Raw genomic sequence first — 21,120 nt, forward strand, 5'->3', positions numbered from 1 at the left:
AAAAATTGATATTAGTTGTGGCAACGGCGTTATGACATTATCGACATTTCATGAGTGCCAACTTAACTTCGTTCTAGTTACAAAAACTTGAGAAAATTATTTCATGGCCAACCGACTGCTAAAATAAATTTGAATGAAGTATATGACGTTTTAATGACGTCACACGAAGTTAACCACGTAACTTTCCTCTTGAGTAGGGTTAATGCAGAGATATAGAATTCTATATCTATCTATTCTATATCTCTGATTGAAACGAAACCGGCCAAAATGGTAGAGTGAATCCTCTTGTTGATACTCTTTGGTTCTACTCTGTAATCTGTGGGCCAAAGATTATAGAGAGAGTTCTCTATAACCTTTGCTGTGGGCATAGTTGACATGTCATAGACATAGAGACATGGACTGAGCAATGCCAGCATGAAATTGGCTATTTATTAGAAAGAGAGAAAAGCTCGTCGGGATATACCTTTCTCTTTTTTGTTCACATAGAGGTGAGTGTAGACCAATCAAAATTCTAGAAAAAGACAACTGCATTCCCGACGTGTTTTTCTCTCTGTCACTTTTTTTGACCGTATTTCATGCATAGATATAAAGGGAAGGCACAGTCCATGTCTCTATGTCTATGACATGTATATTGGCGAATCTATGGAGGGTATAGGTATAGGCGAATCCAAAAATCTAGACGCCCTCTGCCGACTGAATTCCGAAACTACTTTGTCAGTACTGCAAAGACAAAACAAGTTTAGTTCCTTTTCCTTATGTTTTTTTTTATCTCACGTTGTCCAACAAAGTATTATAATTATTATTTGGAGAAGTTATATTGGGATTATTGTCTGGGTTTCCGAAAAAATATTGGAAAAGTTATTTATATCAGTGCTTTCATAGACAAAATCTTTCTCTATGAGTGCTTTCAACTGGCAGGAGTTAGGTTAAACGATTTTTCTTTGCGAGAGTTTTCTGTTAAATTCAATCGATGATTTAGAAATACAATTTCATAATTTTCATACTTCCAAATGAATGCATTTTCTCATCTGTAGATCTTGTTCCATGAGCTGAATCATATTTATGTCTCTTGAGATTTCAGTATGAGGAATACCCTCGGGAATACCTATATCATAACATGGAATTGAAATACTTCAAATAGAAACTTCACAAACTCAGTATTTGCTGCCTCAACATTATTAGCTAGGTTTAATTCAAGAAAGAATCTGTGAAATAATAGGATTTTGTGTCTTGGTAGAGTGGATCACCAATATCATCGCTCGATTTTATTCCATAATTCATCCTTTTCAAATGAAATATTTCCAAAGAATATTGATCTTTCTTTACGAAACTAAATCAATCTAGATTTTCTAGAAAAACTCTGTTAGGCCTTACAAATCTCGAAAAGAGTACTGACAAACGTCAAAGTTTGTTTTCATTTCGCAGCGCCCTCAACGGTAATTGGATTCGCGAATTAGTGTTCTGTGGTTGACATTCTGTGGTTGCTAGTGTCCTGTCAATTTCAATTGTCAACTCCCACTTGCTAGAGCAACCGAAATTTTTATCGTTAGATTGAATGATGCAAAGTTTATTTTCGTTTATACCTTAGAATATTCAAAGGATTATAATAGTAGTTCATCTATGTGAATGTTCACGTGAAAAGCATTTATTCGTTCTGTTTCTTATTTTTTGAGTGTTTTGTATTCACAACATTTATTGTTTTTCAGTACATCGTTAAAGGTGATTATCATAAACTCCGTACAAAAAAATATGTTGGTCATTAATATATTAATCTTCAATATTTAATTATTGCTTTTTCACAGTTTGTGTACCATACCATGAGTTGTTCGAATTCTAGTATCAACTTATCTCATAGTATAAGTGGGTATATAACTGCTAATGAAGATGAATGTGACAGTAGTCAATATTTATCTGTTTTGAGCCAAGATTTAACTCTAGAAGAAATGAATATTACATTGACAAATGATAAAAATGAAGAGAGTAATGTAACTGAGTTGGGGTCTACAGAAGATAGAAATCCACCTTTCATTTTCAAAGTAGATGATACCAATGAAATTTATGGTGTCCAAGTGGCACGAGATGAAGATGGAAATCTTCAAAAATACCAGATTCAGTATAGGTATAATGTGCTTCAATTTTGTATACCTCCACACTATTAATTCTCTTCCTTCAGGTAATAATTATTTTATATTTTAGTGAAAATATTAATGGAGAGTTAGTGCCTATGCTAGAAACAATCCAGTTCTTACCCTTGGATTATACAGAACAGCTAATTCCACCTGAAGAAAATTGTTCTTCTATTGAAATATCTCAACCCAATGACAGTTTTGTTGTAAACCATGAAGAATTTATATCCCCAAAAAGAGACTTTCACATAGAACATGAAGGGCATATTAATAGAGATGAAAAGGGTAAGGAACAATACACTGGCCTTCTTGAACAATCCAGCTATATATTTCCATAAAAATTAGTTTAACTGAAAAATGCTGAGACAGGTTAAGGCCACGTACTTTCTTCATGTGCGAATAACTAAATTTATTCGATAGATAAGTCTTATTCTTAGGATAAGTAAAAATGCAGTCTTTTCACTTTCAGATAGTGTTATTCATCGAATAAATCTGTCATTGAAACTTGTTAATAAGATTTTATTTGTCATAGATCGAATGTCGGTACGTCATTATTGGTTGAATTTTTAGATTCTGGATGTCTGGTTATTCCTTGTGTGATTTTCACAAAATATTTGCTTTCTAGTTGGAATTATGACAATTTCTACAATGTGGTGTTTTATTTTACATTAATCAATGGAAAAAAGTCGAAAGAAGTAAACCATGTTTTCATAGAATTGTTATTCGTCAAATAATTTTATCTGAAAGCACCGAAATAAGGTATCGTTCAGATAGGAAATTATTTGACAGATACTTATTGACATTGAATAAAATTTATTTGAAAATGAAAGTACCGGGCCTAAATCTATTTGGAGGGGAATATTTTTTTATTGCAAATTGGTGGGTTTACGATCATTTTCCTGTAGGTCTGTTTTCAACCTGTGGGATCACAGGCCCACATGCATTGTGTTTTCTTTCCTTGCATTTTCCTTGTACTACAGTTTCCAGGTTAAAATGAGTTATAAGTTGAGTGGTTGTTAAAGGTGAATTTTTTTTTTTATTGGTTAAAAAAGAAGATAGCGAAAAACATCTCTTTAGGTATAGGATGATAAAAGTTGCTAAAAATGACGTGTTGTAGCACAAAAATGGGAAACAAATATAACCAAAGCTGTCAGAACTAACAATGCACATGAAAACAACAGAAAGTTTTCCAAATATTGACTCTATGAGGCCCAATCTTGGTGAAAATCTAAAATTGAACCAATTCAATGATTTGATTGTACCTTACAGTGTTAACGGTTAGAGGTCACAATTTAAGAACACTATGTTATTGAAATGCCAACATTTCAGTTTGTTCAATACCTTTTTCTCAGTTGCCAGTAATACTTCCTTGTTAGGAAGATTTGTAGAAAAGTTTGTTCTCTCAATAATTTAGTTTCTTTAGCACAGGAAACTAATTTTTGATAGCCCTGAAGAAGGTATCAACTGCCTAGCTCCTTTTCTTAAAATATCTTCTGGGACGCCATGGTAAGAAAATTGCACGCTATTTCTGTACTGTGTGAGGAGCAAAATACCTGTCATGATACAAACAGAAAAGTACTTTTTATGACGCCCCCATGTCTTTTAGTAATCTCAAATTTGAATGTGAACGCTACAAATTCACTTGGTAAGGGCCCTGCAAAGTTAAGAGTTAAAATTAACGATAGTTTCCTCAACTTTAACCGCAGTACATCTCAAGTTCCCCCAGATGAGATCAGTACAAATAACTATTGAAGAGAGTCTTGATGCCCAGCTAAAGACGTTGTTATGGAATGAAGAGAAAAATCTTAGTATCGCTTTTGGGGAAGCTAATGTACCAAGGAGCTTGCTATTTGATGAACATGCTGGAGAGCCCTCTTTCCGGGAATTTACTTGGCTCGTTTTAGAAACGACGGGGTTACAAGCTACATTATGTGTTGGCCACAAGCGAATTGAGACGTGTTGATGGTCGTGGTGTGACTCCATTGCATTGGCTTCGAATAGCAATCAAAATCGAGCGATTGAGAGTTCGGGTTTCCCCTACAGTTGAAAAAATGTCCAAAGAAGTTTCACGTGTATCGCATGGCTTCCACGAAAAATTGTTTTTTAAATTCTGTTATCCGAAAAGGCGTAATGGTTACGATATCACAAATAAAAAAAAATTGTTGGAATTTAACCTGTTAACACTAGTTTGGAAAAGCGTTGAAATTAATCGAGACTAGATCAATGATTTGAAATCCAATTACACTTGGGTATTGTTTAGGTAGGTGAAATTACGGACTGACTGGATCGGATATGGAAACGATAATCATGAAACACCTGTCCTACTCCCATGCACAACGCTTGAGCCCGGGTGTCCACTGGAAGCGTATTCGAGCGGCTACGCGCTCACGCGAAACGAGCGTGAAGCGGCAAGCCGCTACAGATCCCAAGTAACGTATTTCAATACAGCGTTGTCCACTGCAGGCGCCTTCGAGCGGGCGTTTTCAAGCGGCTACGAGCTCGTACGCGCGATCCGCCTGAAATGTGATCTGTAGCGCGTGCACGCCCGTTGGCTCATTCATTTCAGTCCGGTTAAATTGAGATTCAGTAAAGATTTTGTGCCTATAAAAGATTTCTATTGCTTAAATGGCTTCATCAGTGACCGAATTAAATCATCTTGTCTTTTTTCCTTATAAGGAATTGAGCATAACTTTTGGCGGTCAAAACATTGGGTTTTTTGTAGTTTTTCAATCATATGTCTTCAAGAAATACGGATATCGACTGATTACTTGCGAGAAAAGCTATAGAGTACTGAATTCTACGTCGAATGAGATTAAGTGTGTACTTTTTCTCACTAATGGATCCCAAAGGGACAATTTCCTGAAACATTTTAAAATGTTATATTTCATATTGATTTCTCGGAAAAATCTTTGAAAGCAGCTTATATATGAGAGAAGTATAAATAAAAAAAAATTGTAAAGCATTAAATTTCACATCGATTGAAAACACGCGTTCATTACACAAATACAATTTTTTCGTTAAGATTTCAGATTTAAAACGTCATAGACCATTTCGTGGTCATGGACAGTCAACGACAATATCTCTGATATTTTGCTCAACATTGATATACTCTAATATGGAAACGGGTTGAGGAACGCCGCCTCAATCGAGAATTTAGTGATCTATAATAAAAAAAAATTGAGCTTTGTTTATATTCAGTTTTCCAGGGGAGATAAAATCGAAAAAAAAAAACGAAAACACGCATTTTTGGTCACCAAAAAATTAGCTTTGGAAGAAACCTAGGATAGTTTTTCTGGATGAGTCGTTCAAACAATTGAATACTTATTGGAAGAATTGTTTCTCGTTGTTTTCATCGCATTGTCAGTAAAATAAAATTCGATTCATTCAGTAGTAGTTGGGAAATATATAAGGTCCGTTCTTCGGTTGACAGTAGAAATGGTTGAATTCTCGATTTGATTTTGGCTATAAAAATTGCAACCATCGCAAACAACAAGCAATACTGTATTGAGAACGATCCTTCGGCTCCAACACTGAGCCCGGGTGTCCACTGGAAGCGTACTCGAGCAGCTACGCGCTCACGCGAAACGAGCGTGAACGTACGGCAAGCCGCTACAGATCCCAAGTAACGTATTTCAATCGTAGATAGAGGAAGGGGAAGATAACGTAAACAACAAGAAAAGTGTGTCCAACATCCCTATGTTTTTGTTGACATTTACTATGCATCTACTCCATGTTTGTTTACGTTTACCCCAATATTTGAATGTTTATTATCGTAATTGTGTTCGATGTAATAGTGTTTCGTGCGTTTTAAGACTTGAGTATCAAGAATTTCGGTGTTGACATGCCAGGAAATTGTGTAATTTGTGAAAAGTATGCCGAAAAAGATAGATTCGGATAGGGGTAAACGTAAACAAAAACAAGTTGATGTTCGACACAGAGAGCTCTACTTCGTAGCTGCGCAATGCGGTATCTTTTCTTTCCTCTATCTACTAGAGGTGGGAGTTCTAGTTCACTCAGAGGATATAGTTCACTAGTTCTCGTTCACGATGGTGAATAGTTCACATGAATCGTTCACTAGTTCACAATCGTTCACTTCCATTATGAATCATGGAACGATTGACGGTTATTGGTATGCTATGAATTAGTGATATGCAGTCGTTCTTTCATGTCTGGAACTGGACTAATATAACGTTGAATTGAAACTGAACTCTGATACGGGTTAAAGGGTTTCACGAGAAAACAAGTGGAAATGTACATTATTTCAAGCCTTATGCTTTTTGCTGGGTTCTGGGATTTGTTTCGAGAATAAAAGAAAAAAGATCAATAAAACGAAATATATTGAGGTCAATAGTTATAAAATAAAAAATACAGTGAGATTCGATGAACTTTTTAGGGTGAGGGAGATACGAAAACGTTGCGAACTCATCGATCGTTTCTGTCATTCAGGGAACGAGTGAACTATACTTCGAACTATTCGTGAACTAGTTCCTTTCGTTCCTTACACGGAATAGTTCAATTGAACTAGTTCGTTCACGAACTACACACCTCTACTATCTACGATTTCATTGCAGCGTTGTCCACTGCAGGCGACTTCGAGCGGGCGTTTTCAACCGGCTACGAGCTCGTACGCGCGATCCGCCTGAAATGGGATCTGAGATTCAGTAAAGATTTTGTGCCTATAAAAGATTTCTATTGCTTAAATGGCTTCATCAGTGACCGAATTGAATCATCTTGTCTTTTTTCCTTATAAGGAATTGAGCATAACTTTTGGCGGTCAAAACATTGGGTTTTTTGTAGTTTTTCAATCATATTTCTTCAAGAAATACGGATATCGACTGATTACTTGCGAGAAAAGCTATAGAGTACTGAATTCTACGTCGAATGAGATCAAGTGTGTACCTTTTCTCACTAATGGATCCCAAAGTTGGGACAATTTCCTGAAACATTTTAAAATGTTATATTTCATATTGATTTCTCAGAAAAATCTTTGAAAGCAGCTTATATATAAGAGAAGTATAAAAACGTATAAAAAAGTTGTAAAGCATTAAATTTCACATCGATTGAAAACTCGCGTTCATTACACAAATACAATTTTTTCGTTAAGATTTCGGATTTAAAACGTCATAGACCATTTCGTGGACATGGACAGTCAACGACAATATCTCTGAAATTTTGCTCAACATTGATATACTCTAATATGGAAACGGGTTGAGGAACGCCGCCTCAATCGAGAATTTAGTCATCTATAATAAAAAAAATTGAGCTTTGTTTATACTCAGTTTTCCGGGGGAGATAAAATCGAGAAAAAAAACGAAAACACGCATTTTTGGCCACCAAAAAAATAGCTGAGGAAGAAACCTAGGATAGTTTTTTTGGATGAGTCGTTCAAACAATTGAATACTTATTGGAAGAATTGTTCCTCGTTGTTTTCATCGCATTGTCAGTAAAATAAAATTCGATTCATTCAGTAGTAGTTGGGAAATATATTATATAAGGTCCGTTCTTCGGTTGTAAGTAGAAATGGTTGAATCCTCGATTTGATTTTGACTTTAAAAATTGTAGCCATCGCAAGCTGCAATACTGGATTGAGAACGATCCTTTGGATCCAACATTGAATTGAACGCACGTAGCCGCCTACAGTGGACAACCTCTGTAGCGCCGCGCCGCCTGTTTTGTAGGGGCTACAAACGCTCGTTTAGCGTGAGCGTGTAGCCGCTCGAATACGCTTCCAGTGGACACCCGGGCTGAAACGCTTCTAAAATGCCTCGTCTACGGTTTTCACGCAATAACAATTCAACGCCTTGTAAGCGGATTCTCATTCATTTACACAGGAAGTAACGTCCTGGGGCTCTATTCTCGAATCTGTATGAATTGGATCCTAATAGGAGTATGATGATTGCATGGTGAATATCATTGGAAGCAGTTCCTTTGAAATGTTGAGGAACATTTTCACATTTAATAGTTCGAGAATACAGATTTTAAAATTTTCATAGGAAATTACACTTTTTTTCCATAGGATGACGTTCCTACATATTCGAAAACTGAACGCCAGGTGTGAAAATAAGGCATCTCCCAAGATTCTCGAACTACCCCTGTGCGCTCTGCTTGCTTAATCATTTTTTTTTGTAGTTTTTCGCTTGCTTTAACATTTACATCATTAAGTATATAATAATGTTCCCTTTTCTTATGATATATTAATTTTGTCAAATACTTATCCAAAAAAATGTACTTAAACGCGACCCTGAACTTTATACTTTCAGTTGAAGGGTACAGGGAAACAACCATCAATGTCAATTTTCCTTTCAGCTGAGAAAAACGCGTTTTCAACTTCAAAATCCGTTCATATCATTCGAAATATGACAAATTAAATATTATTGTTCTCGGAAAGATCATTATTAATGATATTATACATAAAATGAGTGCATTACATGAAATAACTTAGATTTTTTCTTTCTGTGTATTGATCGACATCGACATCCCTGTGCGATAAATCTTCGGCAGCGATTTAACGTATGGCTGAACTAGTTTCATGCCTGTTTTAATATACCATAAAATACGACTCCTCATTCTGAATTGAATTGGGTGTCTAACTCATTTTCGGACAAAAATTGACATTGATGGTTTTTTCCCTGTACCCTTCAGTTGATTTGTTAATACAGTGTCGTGAGACAACAAAAGTGTGTTCAAGGTTCGGATATCTAAGTACATACCAAAAATGTCATCCTCATAAAACAGCCTCTTCAGCCGATTTTATTCCGGGCCGTCCAAAATCGGTGTGTGTGCAACTAGGCTTATACGTGAATACTGACATGGACAGAACGGTTTCTTTAATTCTATTCTATTTTTATTCAATTTATTCGTTACTTGTCTTTAACATTCCTTTTATATTCTAGGATGGAATATTCAAACTGCCACAGAGGAATCTCCTAATTATCCAATAAAAAATGAACCTGAAGGTTTTTATGACCAAAGTTCCATACTTCCAACTGAAGTTGAGAAAACAGTTATAGTTGAAGGTCCACATTCCATTGAATTGACTTCTGTTGATGCAGAATCGAAAGAAATTCACGAAGATGTTGGGATGTCCGATGAGGGAAATCACCTCATGGCTATTCAGCACCTTGAAATCGGACACTGTTTAGATCAGGAAGAATTGTATGAAGAGACTATTGAAGAAAATCATTTTGAGCAACTATTCCTAGAGGAAAAGCATATGATTGGTAGTGGTCATCTCATGGGTTGTACCAAAGATTCTTCACAAAATGAAATATATCATATTCTAAATAATATCTCTACGAATCCAGAAAATGTCTATGGCGATAGCGGAAACTCTATCCTGAAAGAAACAGCAGATCAGCATGCTAAAACCAACATATTGAAAAAGTCTATACAAAAGAGTCTTTTAAAAGATTTCATCAATTCAGAACAGAAAATTGTTTATGTCCAGACGCTACCTGAAAAAGAGAATATGAAAGTCATGGATATTGAAAGGTTTGTATTCAGTTATCAGTTTTATTAGTGAACTGTTGTCCCTTGAGTACGGTTTGAATTTCATCAATTTTGTCACAGAAAAAAAAATCGGTTGATTTCAAACACAGTATAAAGATTCGGATAGCCAGGGAAGATCTTTGGCGAACAATGTTAACCCTGACGTCCCTGACCAAAATTTGTCTATAGCTTAATCTGGTTGTGTTCTAAAGCATTGTGACCATCAGCTGGCGCATCAGTAGGTAGACATGGGTAAAAAACGTGAATCATATTAGGTCACAGCGGGTCCAGCGGTAGGTATGCGTGAGTCGTGAGTGAAGTAGGCTTGCGTGAGTCGTGAATTTGGTAGTTCCCGAAGAGTTTCAAAGTGCAAAGTGGTGAAAATAAATTAGCGAGTGTGTGAATAAATTAGAATAAGACCTTGTACATAAATTAGTGTAGTAGTAGTGTAAATAATTTACACGATTACAGACAATTTAATTAACCAATAGCTCCTTGAAATTTCCCCATGACCTTTGAGTTGAATGTTGCGCTAAGCCTACCTGTGCGCCATTTCACTTACTTATTTCGAAAAAATGAGTTGATACATCTGGCTAATTGCAAGGCGTTGTGCAGTGTAAGACATCTCTAAATGAAATATAGGGTATTCCATTTTTTCAAATGGGACTTATTTATTTATAAGTTCAGCTCAACTTCCGGCATAACTGGAAGTACCACAAAGGCGAGAAGATTTTAGCTGAATATATCCCGGCGATTCATTATGAATTAAAATTTTCAGAAAAAAATCTCCTTCAGTTCTCTAAATACATAAAGTGAACGCTTTCAGTAAAACTCTGTATTTTATATTTGTATTTATTCTGAAAAGCCAAATAATCGCGCATTTTGATTCAAATTTTTTCAGCTTCATCAGGCCAAACTCCAGGAGTTTACTCAAAAGCAACCAACCATCTCAAGTATTGAAACAAACAGATTGTATTCAATCTGGAAATAAAAATATTCAAAAAAATCCATGCAACAGAAACGCACCTCGTACCAAAGAGACGAAACAAATTTATAGGACTAAAGAGGCGAAGCAGCAAAGACTGTTCATGAACTTCATCAATTCTACTACTATCCCCCAAGTGCCAGAACGTAAAGAAAGGTTGCCCAGGAAACAACAAATAAAGCCACTTGAACATCCTAATGAAGATATCGTTGTCAAAGAAGTATGTGCCAAATTTAACATCAGAAATTTCAGATGCCGACAAATATATTTTAATACACAATTTTTTTCAGATGATAGTTTCTGCAAACAATTTCGTTGAACCTGTTTCTGCAGAAGAAAGAAAATTCCTCCCTGTTACAGAGTATGTTGAACTTCTTGACTCTGGTGATGAATCAAATTCTGGTAATAATAAGAAGAAAAGAAAGAACAATAGAAAAGACGAACTTATTGAAATTGAAATAAGTGATACTGATGAATGTGATAAAATTGATTTAGAACTTGAAAAATTAAAAGATATTGAGGACAAAAAAAGCGGAATGAGTAAAAAACGAGGAAGGCCGCCAAAATATAGAACTTCTGCTCAAGATAAAAAGAATATCTACCCAAATTCTCCACCTAAAATGAGTCGTTTTGACAGTGATGTTGAAAGTGTCACGTCCACTTTGCAAGTAATCAGGATGGAAAATCAAATCAAAGGTGATGTGGAGAATGCTGAAAAATCATCAAAAAAAAATTATTCAGTGGAAGAGATTGATAAAAATCCTACAGACAAAGATTCTTTAGAGAAATCTAAAAATATAGAACATACTGTAAGTAATGAAAAATCATCACAGACAGATTTACAAAGAAGTCAGACTCAAAATTTTCTTGAATCCACACTGAAAAGGGGGTTTGATTACAAATTTGAGTGTGAGCAGTGTAAATCCAAATTTATCAATAGGTTTTTACTAAGTAGACATGAATGTATTGCGAAATTTGGATCAACCTTTTCTTGTAATATTTGCAAGCAGAAGTTCATGAATAATACAAGTTTGAATTTGCATAAAAAAAATCATATGAGGGAAACTCCCATGCTTAAGCCTAATTTGACCAAAATTCCTCAGTCTAGAATATTTCCAAAAAAAGAAGCTGTCACTTCGATGAAATCAACCATATCGAGTTCTAGAAGTTCCACAATTTCAAAGACACCTTTAAAAATTCCGCTCAAACAATCATTACTGCTATCTAAGAATCCAAAAACTACTTCATCTTTTAAAAGTGCCAGGCAGTCTGTCCTTCCAGTTGAAGGGAAGCAATTGATTGTCCCCTCCAAAAGTGTTGTGGTACCCACAACCGATCTGGTGCTGCCTGTCAGAAATAATTCTTCAGAAAATAAAACAGATACCGCTGTAGAAGGATGTAATAAAACCCAAGTGAAAGGAGATATCTCCAAGCTTCCTTCAATTGTAGTTACTCCAGAAAAAATACCAAATAGCTATACTTTCAAGTGTGAGACACAATGTGACAAATGTTCCAAGCACTTTGATAACAACACATCATGGTTTGAACATCAAGTGTTGAATCATGGTTTCAAGACGCCTGATAAAAGTATAGGGGAAAAGAAGCAGAAGAAAATTGTCAAAGATAAGGTTATACATAATGGAATACGTGCAGCTCCTACTGTTGCTAAGAATTTCTCTATGTTGAGGAATAAAGTACAACACATATAGTGTATTATGTTAATTTATATGATTTATGTATAAAGAGAATATTTATTAGAAAATGAAAAAGTTTATTGATCACAACTTTTTCAGCAATATTCATTCATAGATACAAATTTTTGAGTACAATAGCAATAAATTCAAATTTTATATACTCTGATATGTACATTTACTAACCATTTCATCGAAGCGTGTTTTAATGAATGGTTTTTTTTTTCATCCAGATAAAATATTTGCAATAAAAACAAAATGAGGTTTTCAGCTGAATCGAGGGATACTCAATAAACTGTTTATTTGTGAAAATTTCTGTGATAACAAATAATTGGGATTTCTCAGTCAGAAGTTTTTGAAGATCATATCTCTTTAAAGAAAATTTAGAATTGAATCAATAGACGTCCAGTCAAATGGTCCAGCAAATCATCAACTAACAGACAATATTAGTCATCCCGACAGTGATTTTTGAAAGCACATCATTTACTAAGCGAGTTCGGTAGTATTGGGTGGGTCACATACAATACACACACAACAGACCAATTGAACCTCAAGACCTTAACACCAAGTTTTATAAAGCTTGATCGGTGAATCAACGCTTGATTGACGAATAGGCGTCAATTTGTTTTCAACTCAGTCATGATCATTCTCGCATCAAATTATGATGTTCATACGTCCATTCAATTATTCTCAATTGCCACTTTTTCAATATATGTACATATTATCTTAGGAAATGAAAAAGTTTCAGTTATTTCGTTTTAGAAATCGAATAACTGTCAAATCGTTGATCGAAAAATCTTTTATGAAACCCGCTGTAGGAGTTATAAGTTTCGATTGGTACATTGTGACGGTATCATTGTACATTGTATTCTGGATATGGTTGAGCGCGTATTCACTGTCGAGTATCATTCACCAAATTGTAGGGTACCACGTTTACGCTAACCTCTGCCAAAACTGTGTCTCATACACATACTCTTTTTATCGTTTGCTGTTAAAAATTGTAATGCTCTGTATCAAAAAAAAAGAAATGTCGAGCGGCCATAAAAATCTCATGAAATTTTACGACTTTCATCGTAGATTCGTGAAGCCAATGTGGACGTGTTGCGAACTGGACACCAGCACGCTTCGAAGCGATCCGAGAGTTGTCGGTCTTTGCCATTGCCACGCTCAAAGGCAAAAACCGTGTTTCGTAGGGCCTGTTTCGATATTCCTGGTTTTACTGCCTCGCAATCGAATAACAATAGAATTCGAACGACTGGGCCAATAGGCATCGTCTCTGAAATACTGACAGTACTGTTCAGGAATATCGGAACAGACGGTAACGAAGAATTGAGGCACTGGCAAAGATTATATAGTTAGGTTAGGTTAGGCTAACCTAACCTAACTCTATAATCTTTGCTCACTGGTGCTTTATATGCAACATAATTGGATTTTAATTGACGTTGCTGTTGCAGCTCTCCAGTGCATAGGCGCATTTAACGAACTCATAATACTAGATGTGCCCGCCTGCTCCGCAAGACAAATTTTCTCTAGCCAACATTACTTTAATTTAACTTAACTCAACTTTATTCTACTTCACTTCTCTACTCTATTCTCCCCTACGCTTCTTAAAGCCACTCTACTCGAATCTACTCTACTTTACTTTTTTTGTAGTCTAAAGCAAAGATTATAGAGTTATATAATTTTTGGTCTAAAGCATTCTTTGGAGATTCCCATTTCCAACATTCCATTTTAAGTCTTGTGAAAATCTGTTGGGCCATTAGGTACCCGAATAAACAGACAGATGAAAATTACAGAAAGAAATTGTTATTATACTTATATAATGTGTCAATTTTTTTTTCAAGCTCAAATGGGGTTGAGGAGCTTTAGTCACATCTTGTATTGAAGATAATTCCATTGCCTTTTTAAAAATGGCCCAAAATAGACATTTTTTGTTAATACTACCAAAAAGAGTAAAAACAGTTACAATACCAAGAGTTGCAATGAAACACGACATTTTTCTTCGGTCTTCGGGTCAGAATTTTTCAGTCTTCCGTTGGATGGTCTATTCCTGTTCCGATTTTCGATATAGTCATTTGTATGGCCTGCTGTACGGTTCAGTAGTTGGTGGCAACTGTTTTGATTTCTTCACTCATGTACGCTATTTGAAGGTCTTTCATATAGGGTTTTATTGCTGACGTTCCAAGCATTTACTATAGAACGCAATGTTTTTGACTGGAATCTTTGTATTATGTTGATTCTTGACGATTTCGCACAACCCCATGCAATGCAATGGGCCTGTTCCGATATTGCTGGTTTTACTGGCCAGCAATCGAATAACAATAGAACTCGAACGACTTGGCCAATAGGCATCTATTCTCTGTCTCTGAAATACTGACAGTACTGTTCAGGAATATCGGAACAGACGGAATGTTGCACACGCCATATGTCTGAATGAGTTTCAGCATTACTTTCTACAGTTATTCCTTGTTATTGACGGAAAGTTTAGATTTTGTCCCCAGTAGCCAGTACATCTGTCTAGATTTGGCGTCTAGTTGTTTTCTTTTCGTCTGTATGTGTGCTTCTGCCAGGTGAATTGTCGATCCAAGTGCAAGCCAAGGTAGTTTACATTATTTTTAACTGGTAGAGATAAGCTATCTATTGCTACTGGGGGACAATTGCTTTAGCGAGTTGTGAACGTCACTTTAATTGATTTGGAGTGGTTCATTTTGTGTCTTCATTTTTTTGTACCAATTGTTGAATTAGATTCGATAATGACAAAATATAAATCAAGTAGGAAGTTTGGTCAGCTTTCAGAAAAAAGATCAAGTTTGTTTTTTGACATCTGTCAATAATAAAAATATAAAATGAATGTTGCTGAATAAATAGAGTTACGAACTTGTGAATCTCTTTTATTAAATACAGAGTGAAGCAAATATTAAAATATAACAGGTTATGGGCCCAGAAGCACCAGTGATTGAAATATAGTAAGAGGACAATCTCAAATTTCGTAAAGAAGAAAGTGAAGAAGTGCGCAGTATCATATAATAATTTGAAAGAAAACCAGTGGGCAGTAAAACAAGTAAAACTATGGCTTTCAATGACGATTCTAATGAAATATCAAATATCACAAAACTCAAGGATTCATCGACGTTTTCAATGTGGGAATTTGAAATTAACATTCTGTTTGAAGCAAAGAACATAAAAGATATCGTAGATGGATTAGAAGAAAAACCAAATGACTCAGAAAAACTGAAGAAATGGAGGGTTAGAGATGCTCAAGCCAAAAACTACATCTTGAAAACAGTCGACAAGAATGTGAAGACTCATCTTTTCACTTGTGATTCTTCTAAAAGTATGTTCGAAAATCTTAGCAAGATATACAAAAGAAACACCAATCAACAGAAGTGTAGTCTCCTACAAGATTTTCATACTTTCAAATTCGAGAAGAACAAAAATGTAGCTAGTAATATAAGTAGTTTGCTTACCATTTCTCACAAACTAAAAAGTATGAATGAGGAAATCAAAGATATTATGTTGATAGCAAAAATAATGTCAGTGTTACCTGAAGAATATAGACATTTCAGTAGTGCTTGGGATTCTGTAGCTGATTCGGAGAAAACTTTAGAAAACCTTCAAGCACGTCTTACTGCTGAAGAAGAGAAATTGAAAGAAGGAAACAAAGAAAATGTGGCTTTCAAGGCTTTCATGAACAATTCAAGAAGTAACATTGTTGCAGGAAAATTCCAAGGAAAATGTTTCAAATGTAATAAAATAGGACATATGGCTAATAAATGCCGAATGTTGAAATGCAGAATTTGCAGAAAAACTAATCATGAAGAAAAAGACTGCTTCTTCAGAGATGAAAAACTTAAACAAAGTAAAACGTTCAAATGTAATATTTGCAGAAAAGACAATCATGAAGAAAAAGACTGTTTCAAAAATAAAAAAAATGAGAAAGTCAGTTTTCTTGCAGAAGTGTTGACTGTAACCAAAGAAGATACTCCAGAATCATTATAAAAACGAGGAGAAAGATGATATATTCATTGTTGATAGTGGATGTACAAATCATATGGTTAATGATCAATTTAAGCTCACCAATATTAAAAAGGAGAAAAACATGGTAAAAAGTGCCAAGAAGGGGGCATGCATGAATACAATTGCTGTTGGTGAATATCAATCCAGTAAAATTGAATTGAAAAATGTGTCTGTGGTGCCAGAATTAAGTAAAAACTTGATGTCAGTTAATGCCATAACTAACAATGGTGGAGAAGTATGTTTCTCGGAGTATACAGTGAAAATACTCAAGAACGATGTCGTGGTCCTGGAAGGATGGAAAAATGAAAATGGATTATATGAAGTGTGTCTAAGTAAATGTCGAGAAGCTCTCCTGACTCAGTCTGACATAACAATGGAATGGCATAAGAAGTTAGGACATATTAGTTTTGACAACCTTAAAAAAATCTCCAAAATATGTGATGACGTTCCTGAATTCAACAATATAAAAGAAGTGTGTGAAATATGTATGACCTCTCGCCAAAATAGACTACCATTTCGAGAAATAAGGGAAAGAGCTACAAGACCGTTACAGATCATACATACAGATTTGTGTGGTCCGATCGATCCTTCTACTCATGATGATAAACATTATTTTATGACAGTTGTGGATGACTTCACTCATTTTACTTCAGTATATTTACTGAAGTACAAGAATGAAGCAGAAAGCTATTTGAAGGAGTATATTAATAGAGCAGAAACACATTTCAATCTAAAAGTGTCAAAAATAAGGTGTGATAATGGTGGTGAATTCAAAAGTAACGACCTGAAGGAGTGGACAAGACGGAAAGGAATCATGATAAACTTTACCATTCCTCATACTCCACAATTAAATGGAACGTGTGAAAGAATGCATCAGACAATCATGAACAAAGCGAGGGCTCTGTTGTTTGACTCACAACTAGATAAAGAGATGTGGGGAGAAGCAGTGTACACAGCAACATATCTTATAAACCGTAGTCCAACAACTACAACAAATTTTCTTCCTTCTGAAAAATGGTATGGAAAGAAACCTAATATGTCGAGACTCAGAATTTTTGGTAATATTGCCTATGCAAAAGTACTAGGACCTCTAAAGAAATTGGACCAAAGAAGTAAGAAATACGTTTTTGTTGGATATGCCGACAATGGTTATCGATTGTGGGATCCAGCAACGAGAAGAATATCTATTCACAGGGATGTGGTAATTACTACAGGAACTCCTATTCAAGAAGAAGACAATAATGAAATATTTGTAAGAATAAATGAAGAAAATTTTCAAGAAGATGAAAATGAGAATCAAGATACTGTAAGTCAAGAAGAAGAACTAGTTGAAGATAATCAAGATGAAGATAACCATAATGATGAAGCGAATGAATATTACGACCAAAATGAATGTAATAGCAGACTGAGAGACAGAAGAAACATAAAGAAACCCACAAAATATGATGACTATTTGATGGAATCAGATGATGAAGAAAGTTTTTTGACATATCAGGACTGTATCAATGATGAAAATAAAGATAAGTGGTTGCAAGCAATAAATGATGAAAAAAAATCGCTTGAGGAGAATAACACATGGAATTTTGTTGATGAAAATCAAGCAGAAGGTAAAGAAATTTTAACCAGTAGATGGATTTTCAAAGTTAAAGATGATGGAAGATATAAAGCAAGATTAGTTGTCAGAGGATGTCAACAAAAATCAAAATTGGATTTCAAAGACATTTTCAGTCCTGTGGTGGAAAGTAGTTCGCTAAGATTGTTATTAGCAATTGCAGCTCAAAATAATCTTCAAATTCAGACATTCGATGTGAGAACTGCATTTCTAAATGGAAAAATTGACAATGAAGTTTATATGAAAGTTCCAGAAGGATATGATATGCCAGGGAAAGTGTGTTTGCTTAATAAAGCACTTTATGGATTGAAACAAGCTCCATTACAGTGGAACAAAAGGTTAACTTCTTTCTTAAAAAATGAAGGAATGATTCAGTTGAAATCTGATCAGTGCTTATTCAAGAAGAAAAATAATAACCTATATTTGGCAATCCATGTAGATGATGGAATGATGGTTGGTCAAAATGATGAAATACAAAATTTTATAAAAAAATTGAGTCAAGAATTTAAAATAGTTATAACAGATTTTAAAAATTATTTGGGCATGGAAATAAAGAAGAATGAAGATGGAATACAACTTTGTCAAGCTGAATATGCTAAGAAAATTTTGAACAAATTCCGAATGGATAAAGCGAAACCAATGAAAACCCCTCTCGTTGTTCAAGGACATGCAGAAGATGAAGGTTCTTGTGAAAATAAATTTCAATACAATGAAGCAATAGGGAGTTTGCTGTATTTGACATGTAAAACAAGACCAGATATATCTTATGCAGTAAATTATGAAAGTCGTGCTACTGCAAATCCAAGCAATGAAGATTTTCAGAATGTGAAAAGAACAATGAGATATTTGAGAGGAACTATTAACACAGCAATTCATTACTCATCGGAAAGAACAGAAGACAATATAAAAATACAAGCTTATTGCGATGCAGATTATGCTGGTGATAAAAGAGACAGAAAAAGTACAACAGGATATGTAATCATGTTTGCTGGTGGACCAATATCATGGTGCTCGAGAAAACAGAGTATTGTGGCTTTATCAACTACAGAAGCGGAGTACATAGCTGCTGCAGAGTGCTGCAAAGAAGTCAAATATCTAAAAACAGTCATAGAAGAATTATTGAACACAGATATGCAAGTCATAATGCATGTCGATAATCAAAGCGCAATAAAACTGATTAAATCTGGTCAAATGAGTCGCAATAGTAAACATATAGATGTACGTTATCATTTCATTAGTGAACAATTCAAAGAAGGATGGTTTCAAATAAAATATTGCAGTACAGAAGAACAAGTTGCTGATATCATGACAAAACCTCTGATGAGTACCAAGTTTGACTACTTCAAGAGAAAGATTGTATTCGCCATTATTATGAATTGAGGAAATTTGTTTCTATTTCAATAATTTTATATTTGAGTACTTTGTCATTAAGGGAGAGTGTTGAATTAGATTCGATAATGACAAAATATAAATCAAGTAGGAAGTTTGGTCAGCTTTCAGAAAAAAGATCAAGTTTGTTTTTTGACATCTGTCAATAATAAAAATATAAAATGAATGTTGCTGAATAAATAGAGTTACGAACTTGTGAATCTCTTTTATTAAATACAGAGTGAAGCAAATATTAAAATATAACACCAATAAGAGTTCACTTGCCCATTATTTTGTAGTAGAAATATATAACCCAGAGTGACCAGACGTCCGTCATTGTGACGTCAATCGTCCAAGAAGTCCGTCATTGGAAAACTTCCGTCAAAATCTTGAATTTAATTCAGTATTTTTCTCAGATTATTTGAGATGGATAATAAAAAAAGAAATTGCAAATTTACGGAAGATCTTTCAAAAGAATTTCCATTCCTTAAAAAAACAACAATTGATTCTGGAGTCCAATGTAGGAACTATTTGGATCAATTCAGATTGCATTTGGAGAAAGGCTAGCGACGCCTGAAGCCCTCTTCTCATTCCACAGTGTAATACACAACCATTATATTAATATCATTAAATTTTCGTTTTTGCGTTGTGATAAACTTTCATTATTTCTCTATTTTCACTAAATTATTTTTTTATCACTGTACGAAATGTACAATAAATATCCAAAATTAGATATATCAAAAATTCATAAACAAAATTCAACCAAATATTTCCATTCGAAATTATTTAGATCATCCGCTCTTTCATAATTGTTATTTCCTGTGTAAGTAGGCCAGGTGAGACAAAGGATTGCAATAGTTTGTTTTAATATCTAACATTCCTTAATCCAACTGCAGCAATTTTGCAAGTAAAGAAAAATGTACTGAATATGCAGAATGTAAGTCGATTTCGATTATGTGGTCTTGACGTCATTGTACAATTTTACTATATATAGTTTGTTAGATTAGGAAATAAACGTTCATTATCAAGTGATCCACATTATCAATCTCAATCCTCGAGTCCCTAAGTTTTCACCAACCCAGAACTCTTAGAACTTGAGGTACAATTGAGATACCACCCCAACATTGGTCCTTCGAGCCTACAATCAACCACCAGGAACTTTGGAATACATCCACTGGACCCATATCAAGAAGCAGTCAACGGACTCAACCACCAGGGACTTTGGAATACATCCACTGAACCCACATCAAGAAGCAGTCAACGGACTCAACCACCAGGGACTTTGGAATACATCCACTGAACCCACATCAAGAAGCAGTCAACGGACTTACACCCCCTTGACTCAACCACCAGTGGCACAAAACACTCACTTCGGATGGATTATTAGTGGAACCGCATCATCGAGTCCACAACTTCGTGTAACAAGCTTGATCACGAATTTGAATGAAAATTCACAACTCACAAAATTCTGGAACATCGAAGAAGCAGAAAATTCCGAGGAAACAACAAACGACGATACTTTCGTCGAAGAATTTTACTCCAACACCTTTCGACGGGACGAGCACGGTTATACTGTGAAACTTCCATTCAAGAAAAGTACAACTCAGCTAGGAGAATCGAAGCAGAGGGCACTGGCACGACTATTTCAATTGGAAAACAAGCTGGATAAAGACGAAAAGCTCAGAACTATGTATAAAGAATTCATGCAGGAATACATTGCGCTAGGTCATATGAAAATTGCTAGCTCAAATAATTCAGCGAAGAGGTATTATATTCCACATCAACCTGTATTGAAAGAAGAACGTGATACGACAAAGCTAAGAGTCGTATTCG

The 21,120-nt window shown here is 35.0% G+C and overlaps 1 protein-coding gene across 1 annotated transcript; it reads left to right on the top strand.

Annotated features, from left to right (window-relative positions):
- The first annotated feature begins 1,492 nt into the window (after nucleotides 1-1,492).
- LOC123316151 lies at nucleotides 1,493-12,453 on the top strand. Its single transcript, XM_044902145.1, has 6 exons — nucleotides 1,493-1,719; nucleotides 1,803-2,119; nucleotides 2,197-2,411; nucleotides 9,020-9,617; nucleotides 10,516-10,819; nucleotides 10,890-12,453. The coding sequence occupies exons 2-6, from the start codon at nucleotides 1,818-1,820 to the stop codon at nucleotides 12,306-12,308; spliced, it is 2,838 nt and encodes a 945-aa protein (XP_044758080.1). The 5' UTR covers nucleotides 1,493-1,719; nucleotides 1,803-1,817; the 3' UTR covers nucleotides 12,309-12,453.
- The last annotated feature ends 8,667 nt before the right edge of the window (nucleotides 12,454-21,120 follow it).

The sequence above is a fragment of the Coccinella septempunctata genome, chromosome 6 (genome assembly GCF_907165205.1).
Source record: "Coccinella septempunctata chromosome 6, icCocSept1.1, whole genome shotgun sequence".
NCBI classification, from domain to species: Eukaryota; Metazoa; Arthropoda; class Insecta; order Coleoptera; family Coccinellidae; genus Coccinella; species Coccinella septempunctata.